This window comes from Triticum dicoccoides, chromosome 5A, assembly GCF_002162155.2.
Source record: "Triticum dicoccoides isolate Atlit2015 ecotype Zavitan chromosome 5A, WEW_v2.0, whole genome shotgun sequence".
Classification (NCBI taxonomy): domain Eukaryota; kingdom Viridiplantae; phylum Streptophyta; class Magnoliopsida; order Poales; family Poaceae; genus Triticum; species Triticum dicoccoides.
In genome coordinates, this window is record NC_041388.1 from 714459937 (window position 1) to 714470771 (window position 10835).

A 10835-nucleotide genomic window follows, 5' to 3' on the forward strand; every position below is an offset into this window, starting at 1 on the left:
TAAAGTAATTAATACTAAGGAAAATCTAAATATAAGGTGTAGAGTAAATCCTTCTGAAGAGCATATCTGGCATTCATCTCATAGCCAGTTAAATACGGTTGTTGATTTGATATATAACTTTTACATATCTTGGGGAAAAAGACAAGATAATTTAGACCAAAAATTTGAAAGTTTATTCAAAGAATACCAAAAGCTTGCTGATAAGTATTCAGGTTTGAATAATAAAATTGATCTAGCTTTACATAAGCTAGAGGTAGCAAAAGCAAGACAGAATACAGTTTCCAAGAATAACGATTATATTAAAGAAGAAGTGTTATCAATAGGCCGTTACTTAAGTAAAGGCAAAGAGTCACTCACACGCACTGATTCAAGACAAGATATACTTGAAATAAAAAAGTTGGTGCAAGAGGTTAAAACCTTGATTATCTCATAATTATATGACCGAATATACTCAAGCATTAAACGAAGTAGCTAAATACCTGTCACCTCCTGTCGGGTTTTCAGATCACGACTCTCCAAAAGAAGATTCTAAAGTAATAATAAGACAAAATAACACAATCATCCAACTATTAATTCAAGTATTAGATAAGCTAAAAAGTGTTCAAAAAAATTCCAAAGTAATCCAAACTATTACATTAAAAAATTCCAAACTATTAATTCCAAAGTAATCCTCCTGTAGTAATGGCCCCACATGACAATTACATTAAAAAAATTGAATGTCATGCTTATTCAGTAGGTGAGCTGACAATTCATTGCATGATTGCAACTCAAGAGGTGATTGCACTTGACATTTTCATTCAACTACACCAACATGACACTGTTGAAAGTGAAGTTGTACCTGACCACCCTGTTCTGCATAGAAGCTTGTGCTTTCCAAAACAAGACCAAAATCTTCATCACCAGATGCAGAGGCTATGAACTCTGAGCCAGTATAGATAGCTTTTCACCACACTGCTATGTACCTGCAAAAAAATTTAGGTACATCAGCCATAATCAATGTACAAGTGTTTAACCACAAGGCAAAATATGAACAGTGCAAGAACAATCAAAGCTAGTAGCCAGGTAAATTCAGAACTTGAAGGTGATTCGAAGAGGGGGATCGCTTTGTAAATTTTTGGGCCAAAGTAGAATGAAATTCTACAAAATCCCAAACAAGCACTGAATATTGGAAGGAACTGTGCTTAATAGCCAAACCATAAATAAATAATCTAACCTCGTGTTGGAATTTCGAGCTATCATTTGTGCTGGCAAGCCCCTGATTGCACAGCTGCGATGTAGCATTAGCATCCAGGACAATAGATTTGCCGCCAGCCTGCAAGAAAAACATATATAACAAAATCAGAAATAAGTATGATATATAAACCGTAACAGACAAAAGTTGCCCAATCAATTGAGTATCAGTGGCATATAAGAGATGCTTAGTTTAGTTAATTACAACATTATTAAACAACAAAGAGCAGGAATATTACTTGGTATCATAAAAGACCACAAGTGAAGAATTAGGTTATATTTAAGAAGAAATAAATACAACCTTGTAGCGAGCATTCCTAGCCTTTTGCCTTGCTTCTTCCATAGAAACATTAAAACCCTCCATGTCAACAGATAGCCCAAAGTCAACTGCCATGACCTATGAGATAGGAAACAACGACGATACCAAGAAAAACAGACAATAAAAGCTTTAACAACAGCATAAACATGAAAATATAGCACTGTCAAATTAATTTGATAAGATTTACTGACAAAAACATGAAGAACAAACCTCCGTCAAATCAATTGGATAGCCATATGTGTCCCACAGAACAAATGCATCCTGAAAGTACAAATAACAGTTGCAATACATGAAAGATAGCAATATAAACTTGAAAAGTTCAGCAGGATGTAACAGAACATTGATAAACATAACCGAAGTATGATCTAAGAGACATGTTTCTATGCAGTAAACTCCCATTCTTAACATAAGGACGAGGAAAAAAATTATTCCACATTACTGTAGAGAATATGATCAAGTTTAGCAAATAGTCAAATTCCTTAGTTTTTGACATGTTTCTCGAATACGAAGGAATGAATAGAAATTAGAACGACACAATAGAGAATATGATCAAGTTAACCAGATAGTGCCTACACAATATTTAAAACGACATCTGAGAATAACTACCGACAACGTATCCGACAGATATCCAAGTTCTGGTTCCTAATGCCATTGTTAAGAGGTTTGGTCAGTTTGTAACTATCCAAACCATTTTCACCCCTACCAGCAAACCATTTTCATGACAGGATAGTTAGATTCTCAGGCGTTGTTCTTAAGGCGGTAAGGCGACCTAAGGTGAGCACCCACTGCCCTGAAACCTAAGCACTTAAGGTTGGCAAACTGCAATGCACTGTCAGGGCGCCTTGCCACCTAAGCGTCCAAGGTAGGAAGCCTTAAAAATAATGCTTCGAGGCCTACTGGAGAGTGAGGAAAGGCTAGAGATATTCAGATTAATCTTCACTTAATGAAAATGGATGACAACATCTTATTAATCAGGATACCTTGTCTCTAACTTCATAATTTATATCATCTCCTAACTACTTTCAGTTGCCAATGGACATCAACATGAGATAACACAACACATGCTCAGACAACAAACGAACTAAAGTCTGCTTAGGTGCAAACATCTTCTAGTGAAAACAAAATAAATCAAGTAATACAGTGGTAATTCAAAACCAAAGCACTTGCCTGGCCACTAAGTACTGCCCCACCATTCTCCTTGACAGCATCTGCAGCTTTCTTAAATCTCTCATATCTCTGAAAATTACAACAGCACAATCAGTTAACCACCTGAACAGCCACAAGAACGGACAATACATATTATGATGGTTCTAAGAAAAAAAACGGTCAACTAAACTACGACTGTAAGCCTTCTTAGTCTCTGTTGCTATAATGAAACGCAATAGCAAGGCACCTAGTAGGAACCAACTAATGTGGAAACAGAATATAAGCATGATAAACAGAATCATGCCCATGTGGAAACCAAATAAATTGGATTACTAATGGTCATTTCATAGAAAAGATGAGAACAATTTATCATGTATGCTAATTATTGTGATTGAACTAAGCTGATGTAAACCAAGATTGAAACCATCACCCTGGATGTGTTCCTTAATGTGTTGCCTCAAAACAAGACACTACCTGGTTACTCAGCACAGCACGCTAACATATTATATATATAAAGCCTTTAGCAGTATCTCACGAGCAAAACAGTGGTACAGAATATACAAGGTATAAACTGGCCCAGAGCCTCCGGCAACAACATAAATTTAGGTTATCTGATAACAAACTAGCTAAATTACTTTGAGACTAACACATGTTTACAAGGATAAAACAATTTAGGTTATCTGATAACAAACTAGCTAAATTACTTTGAGACTAACACATGTTTACAAGGATAAAACACTGCCTAAGAGTGTGCAAACACTCGGATTTGATTGCAATGAAATTACTTCAACAAACATCACTTGGGCCAAATTGATGTCACTGATATGCAAATACTCCTGGCAACCAATATTACCTTCGCTAGAGTGTTCTCAAAGCTTGCCTCTTCTTCTTTAATTATATCTTTAATCTTCTTTTCATTGTCCTTCAGCTCAGGAAACACATCACCCATCACTCGGACAAAAACATCTACAAGGCTGTACAAGAAAGATACAAAACAATGGCATATCAAATACTAGCTTTAAGAACATAGTTTAAATTAGCTAGAATCCTGTGTGGCATAGTTTCTTTTCTTCTTGTCATATGACATCTCTACAGTCATCCTCATAAGCCTTACATTGCCTGTTTAGCATCCCGAGTAAACAAAAGGCTATGCAAAGTATACCATTAACGAAAAAGTACAGAATACAACAGATGCAGGTTACAGTTCTTACGAGCTAAAAAATCCTTGCTTTGCCATCAATTTTTGATGACCAAAGTGAACAGCACGTCTAAGTATACGCCTTAGAACATACTCTCTTCCCTCATTTCCTACAGCAGAACAAAGAAACATCATTGTATAACACAAAACAAAGCCCTGAAACATTGTAAAAATACTGCTAAACAACATTCCTCAGTAGGGGCCCATCTGAAATCTAAAAAAAAATGGTCTGCAATGAACTAAACCCACATAAATTTAGCATCTATGACTTCATATTTACATGAAGGGCATTAATGCATTTCTTCTTAAAACAGGAAATGCAACCCAGGTCCCCAAACTAGTGATTTTGACACATGGATGCCTAAACTAAAATTAACCAGTCAGGTTCAAAACAACTAGCCTCCGTAGAGTGACTAGTCATTTTGGCTGAAGATGGGCGGTACAGTGATCTATCTTTTTTTTCATTCAAATTCTTCAAAATTGGAAATAACAAACAATTGGTGACTTTATTATGCCCATAAACTTCATTTTATTCCAGTGCCACATCCATATCTTGAATAAAAATTATCTTACATATGTAAGAGAAAATTTGGGAGCATGATAAATTTCAAATGAACTTATATTTGAGGAACCAAAATAACACAAGCGCACAAGCTTATTATTCTCACTTGTGGACATATATGAGATAGAGCTACTTAAACATCCTATTGTGTAGGATGTAATGCAGCAAGCAACTTAACAAGGCATTTAGATGTACTATTATTATTATCCATCTGTTTACACAACTAAATAATACTTATATGGATGGCAATCGTTTTAAATAATGTGTCCCCAACGAAAACAGTATGAGCTCACCAGGTTGAGAACCATCAGCAATAGCAAAAGAAAGGGTTCTTATGTGATCTGCAACAACCCTATATGCCATATCAACTTTCCCAACATCATCGGATCCTACTTTACCAGAGTATGGTTGAATTCCAGCGCCTGCCAGCTGCATTCATAATGCATAACGGATTGACAATGAATATCATTTACTTTAGGCAACAATTTATTGCTTCAGCAAAATAATCTAGTCACAACTCACAAGCACAAAAGAAGCTGCAAGTGCGCATCTGGGAAAAATACCTTGTGGATGGCATCAAATAACGGCATGAATACATCTGTGTCGTAATTGCTCATTTTATTCTGAAGGGTAGAAGTTAAACGCTCAAAGCCCATTCCAGTGTCAACGTGTTTTGCTGGCAAGGATCTCAAAGTAGCGTCTGATTCCCTGTTGAACTGGGTATTAAAATAGCCAAATGTCAGTGCATAGTAGAACAGATAAAAAGCAAATAGGAGTGTTGCACGCACAAAACAGAGTAACTGGCATGTTAACCTGAATAAACACAGATTCCATATCTCAATACATGTAGGGTCATCATTATTGACTAATGAGGCTGCGTCACGGTTGCCAATACGATCAAAATGAATCTCTGTGCATGGGCCGCAAGGACCTGTGTCGCCCATCTCCCAAAAGTTATCCTGCTCAAAGAATGCATTGTTGTCATACTCTTCTTTAATAGGGACATTCAGACAGCAGTATAAGCCCAGCAGAAACGAAGATACAACATAATGCCCAAAACAGCCAGGAACTCGACCAACAAAGCAAGCAGAATAGTACCTTGCAACCGAAAGGCAGAACTCTTTCATTCGGTAAATACTTCAACCATATGTCTTTCGACTCGGTGTCAGGAACAAGACCAGCTTTCTCATCACCACCAAATTATGTTGCATAAATCCTATCAGTGGGCAATTTGTAGACCTGCACAAACATTACGTACATACATATGAAATAGCAATTCTTATTTCTGCTTGTGGGTTCATCAGGGAAGAAGATTGGTTGATAGGTAACCTACATACCTGTGTGAGTAGTTGCCATGCGTATGCGATGGCCCCGTCCTTGAAGTAGTCCCCGAAGGACCAGTTGCCGAGCATCTCGAAGAAGGTGTGGTGGTAGGTGTCCTTGCCGATGGTGTCTGTCCGGCATTTTCCGATTTCTTTTCTTTTCTTTTTTTTTCTTTTCTTTTCTGGGAGGAGAAGAAGCGAGGACCCCCGGTGGAGGACCACTCCTGCACTGCACATGGACGGTCGGTCCCCAGCCCAGCCCAGCCCACTCCACTCCACGCGTCGGCCGAGGGCCTGCTGTTAAACAAACACGGAATGCCGACGACGCTGGTCCGCTCCGCCTCCACACCAGCACAGCACGGATCCTCTGTGCTCGCCCGGTGACCTGTACACTCATCTGATGATGCCCACGCGGCAAAGCATTTTTTTTAGCACAGCACAATCGTAGCCGCTCCTCCCTATGAGCGGCAGCGCACACACGTACACTCTACCCCTATGAGCACCTCCGAAAGACTACGTCGGCATAGCATCTTCATATTTTACAAAGTCATCACAGGCAGACGAGAACGTCTCCTCCCCTGAAGGAACATCGCTGGAAGCCCGAAATAATTTTAGAAATAATGCAAACACGGGGGGTCCTCCTCGTCGTCCGGCGGCTCGCCCTGCCTCTGCCTCGTCAAGCCGGAGCCCCAGGGCACGCCGGTCAGTGCCCGCACGCGCAGCTCCGGCGTCCGCATCGGCGGCGCCAACGCCTCCCCACCCACCGGCCGCTTCGTCCTCGTCAAGCCCAAGCCGGAGCGCGGCCTCCCCGCGGAGTACGAGGAGATGGCCCGGCGTGGCATCTCCGACGAGGACGCCCTGCGGTGGGCGCGGGACAACTACCTCCGCGACGAGATGGTCCGGCAGCGCCGGGCCCTGGAGGAGATCGCCGCCCGCAAGCGTAGGCGCGAGGACGAGCACGGCGTCGTGGTCCTCGACAGCGACGACGACGACAACGCCCCCGAACCGTCCAACCCGCTGCGCCAACCGGGGGAGGGATGCAGCAGGGACGACGGAGGCGCAGGCGGGGGCGGGGTCGGCGGCGACGACACGCGGTTCTACCGCCTCCTCGGCATGTAAACCGCGTGGGCGGGCGGCGAGGGGGACGGCGGGGGTAGCCCGCCGAAGTTTTTTTCTTTTTTTGTAAAATATGTTTAAGTTTGAACGAACTCGCCGATGTTTGCGTTAAATTTCAGTCGTGTTTGGACCGTATTTGAATTTTTTAAAAAAACGTGGGCGCCGCGACTGGGGGGCATCACGCCCCCAGGGGGCGATTTTTAGGCGTCCTGGGGGGCCGAACGGCTGGAGATGCCCTAACCATTCAACCACAGGTTGGTCCGCACGCAATAGAGCATATATAGTACTCCCTCCATCCCAAAATTCTTGTCTTAGATTTGTCTAAATACGGATGTATCAAATCACGTTTTAGTATTAAATACATCGGTATGCTAGGATGCGCGTGTATGTGTTGATAGGAGCGAGTTTATGCGCGTATGTATGCATGAGCTATTGCGTCTGTATTTTTTGTTCTTAAAACAAAAAAAAACCTCGTGGTGTTTCCATGGCGCAGACGATCACCACTCACAAGAGGCACGGACCGACAGACGAGACGATCTCTCTCTCGGATATGATATTGATATCTACCGCCCGCTCCCTCAGCCACTCACTGTCAAACGGGCACCACACAGAAGGGGGCCCACAGGTCATCGTGGGTTCCGCCAAGAGCAGCTCGCCTGCCCGCCACGTCGCCTCTCCTCTGTTGGAAGAGAAGGGAAGGGAAGGGAAGACACGAGTCAACGACCCCTCCCCCTCCTCTCTCTCACTCCAGCCCAGCCCAGGCGATGGTGAGGGGCGGGAGCATGCGCCGGCCCTCGCTGGCGGCGGTCTCGGAGTTCACCCTGTCGGCGGACGACTACAGGCTCATGGAGGAGGTGGGCTTCGGCGCCAACGCCGTCGTCTACCGCGCCATCTTCCTCCCGGCCAACCGCACCATCGCCGTCAAGTGCCTCCATCTCGACCGAATCAGCAGTAACCTCGTGCGTCAGGAGCTTTCTCTCTCTTTCTCTGTATTCTCTCCGATTTTCCCTCGCTCACACCCCTTCCTGCCTCTATACCAAATATAAAGGTATAGATTACTTCACTTGATCAGCTAGATTCTACTCTAGTACGTATGTGGGAAATTTGTTTGGAGGCGTATTATTTATTTATTGTGGATGGATGCACTCGAGATGCTCTGCCTGTGTGAAGAAGCTGGGACCATCCATCCATTTACAGCCTCTTTTTATATTTTTATTTATTTTGCACTCAAAATAAATAATACTATTAGCTTTAGTAGCATCAGGCTTTAGGTTTTTTCTATAGTTTCAAGGGATCGTGGATGCACATATTTTCTCTAGTTGGCCTGATCCCCTGAAATACCGCTTCCTCATTTCTCAAGCGCCAGCCAAACTGTATACTTACAAATGAAAATTAAAATAAGTGTTCACAGTGAATGGATTTGTATATTTACTGCTTTTTTCAGTCCCATGTAGTTTGCTGCTCTTCCCTCTTGGTGTTCCCTTTCTCCTCAAAATGACTCGTAGTGTATTTCACACCAGACCTCGCAATGGTACCTGATATCTATAGGTCCCTTCCAGGATGATGTTCGCAAGGAGGCTCAGATTATGAAGTTGATAGATCATCCTAATGTCATCAAGGCTTATTGCTCATTTGTTGTCGATCACAACCTTTGGGTCATAATGCCATTCATGGCAGAGGGTTCATGTTTACACCTAATGAAGGTCGCACATCCTGATGGCCTGGAGGAGCCTGTTATCTGCTCTATTCTTAAAGAAACACTCAAGGCTCTCGCTTACCTCCATGGCCAAGGACATATCCACCGAGATGTTAAGGTTGGCCTTTTCTGATCTATAAGGTTTGCCTTTGCTCATTTTATCAGAGCTTCTGATCAATGTATGTAACTTTGTGCAGGCGGGCAATATCCTTGTTGATAGCCCTGGTGTAGTGAAGCTTGGGGACTTTGGTGTATCTGCTTGCTTGTTTGACAGAGGCGATAGGCAAAGATCCAGGAATACGTTTGTGGGAACACCGTGCTGGTACCTGTGTTTTTCCGAATTTCTCCTTTCAGAGTCTCAATAAGTCTGAACGATTTAGGAAAATGCCCTGTTTGGTATGATATCTTCTTTTGTTTGGTGTTCAGGATGGCTCCAGAGGTTCTCCAGCCTGGAACCGGTTATAATTTCAAGTATGTTCTGAATATCATGCTCATGTTATATTTGCTACTCTAGAATACCTTTAGATGCAGTATTTCAAGTTTATTTGGTCATTTTTTAACTATAAACAAGCTATGTACATTGGAATCATACATTATTAGTACGCCTGTGGTCACTAAAGTAGTCTCTCGAATTTTATGTTTCTATTAAATGCTCAATCACTATCTCTAATTTGAAGAAATAAGGCTATCAATCTTTCTGACAGTTATCTTTTTCATCAGTCCACTTTATAATTGCAATACTCTTTATTTTCATTTCTATATATTTTCTTCCATGCCGTTGTATTTTGAAAGGGGTCACTTAAGTATCGTCTCAGAATTTTATGATTAGATTAAATGCCGAACCACTATCCCTAGTTTCAAGAAATCAGGCTAGCAATCTTTTTTACATTTGTGACGTGTGCTCACGACTATTTGCCCCCTGTGCAGAGCTGATATATGGTCATTTGGAATAACTGCACTGGAGCTTGCACATGGCCACGCTCCCTTCTCTAAGTACCCTCCCATGAAGGTAATGAGTTATTTCATTCTTTTGCAAAGTACAATACTTCTGTCCTTGTCCAGTTTTTCTGTCTTGGTAAAGAGCAAATACTATCAAGCAAGTGTTTGCTCAGCTTCATAATTGCTTTTTCTTCTGCAGTTGTTCTTTTATTTAAATTTTCACCTTGGTGTCCTGTTAGCAGTTAGCAGTTTGGTGTCTTGGTAAAGGGCATTGTCGAAGGTGGCAACCCATGTATGTTAACTTTCTGTTTAACTGCAGTTTACCTTGTTGGATGCAGGTTCTTCTCATGACCCTTCAGAATGCACCACCAGGTCTTGACTATGACCGCGATAGAAAATTCTCAAAGGTAGTACTGGCCCAGTTCTTGGCCTGTGTCTTGTGGTTATGTTTTAACAGCAATACCTACTTGTCTTAGGAAACCGCTTCAGTTGTTATTACAGATTGGATATATTAGATTACAATGTTTACCTTTCTAATGAAGGCTTTTCAGCTGTAATCAGTCTTTCAAGGAAATGGTTGCAATGTGCTTGGTAAAAGATCAAACTAAGCGGCCAACAGCTGAGAAGTTACTAAAGCATTCATTTTTCAAGAACACAAAGGCCCCACAGCTGACAGTTAAGAGCATCTTAACCGATTTGCCCCCTCTGTGGGATCGTGTGAAGGCACTCCAGGTTTTGCTCTTGTGCTATCTTCTTCTTTTACTTGACACTGGAAACAATATCTCAGTAAATTACTGTGCTTTTTCAGCAAAAAGATGCAGCACACCTGGCTTCATCTGAACAGGAAGCACTTTCCATGGTTTGTGATATTAACACTCTCTTATGTTATTTTTTGCTTTTGGTGCAGTTCTTTCCATTTGAGGCCACGAAATTCTGCTTATTTTATTTACTCTATGCAAAGTGAACTAGCAATCTTGATGATTTTTGGAATCACAGAACAAAATAAGACTCACTAGCCAACCAATTTTAGAAGTTGATCTCATATGGGTAATTGGGTATAATATGACCATTGTTTTGACGATGAAGACGATAGCTAAAACATGTTTGAGCCAAGACATTGGTTTTGTATAATTAACCAAGTTAAGCTAGAAATCACTGAAAGATGCTCACCTGGATATGAGCTGTTTCGTTTCGCATACAAACAATTAATAACATTTTATTCAGTTTGCATAGAGATATCATGCCTACTTGCAAATTAAGGTGCTTCTGTTTGCTGTAGAGCTTTCCCTGCAAAGTGAACTTATACA

At 41.6% G+C, this 10835-nt stretch overlaps 1 protein-coding gene and 1 pseudogene across 4 annotated transcripts in view; one reads left to right on the forward strand and one right to left on the reverse strand.

Moving 5' to 3' along the window:
* Positions 1-729: 729 nt before the first annotated feature.
* On the reverse strand, positions 730-6619 carry LOC119300599 (annotated as a pseudogene).
* Positions 6620-7606: 987 nt separating this feature from the next.
* The window catches only part of LOC119304409 (germinal center kinase 3-like), a 7998-nt gene continuing 4769 nt past the window's right edge, over positions 7607-10835 (forward strand). For 2 of the 4 annotated variants that reach the window (XM_037581585.1, XM_037581586.1), the window contains exons 1-8: positions 7607-7852; positions 8414-8707; positions 8787-8911; positions 9016-9060; positions 9517-9598; positions 9867-9935; positions 10090-10260; positions 10337-10387. In XM_037581585.1, the coding sequence (XP_037437482.1) occupies positions 7658-7852; positions 8414-8707; positions 8787-8911; positions 9016-9060; positions 9517-9598; positions 9867-9935; positions 10090-10260; positions 10337-10387 (1032 nt within the window). In that variant the 5' untranslated portion in view covers positions 7607-7657. The remainder of the gene's footprint in view (positions 7853-8413; positions 8708-8786; positions 8912-9015; positions 9061-9516; positions 9599-9866; positions 9936-10089; positions 10261-10336; positions 10388-10835) is intronic. The other 2 variants (XM_037581587.1, XM_037581588.1) reach the window with 1 other exon arrangement.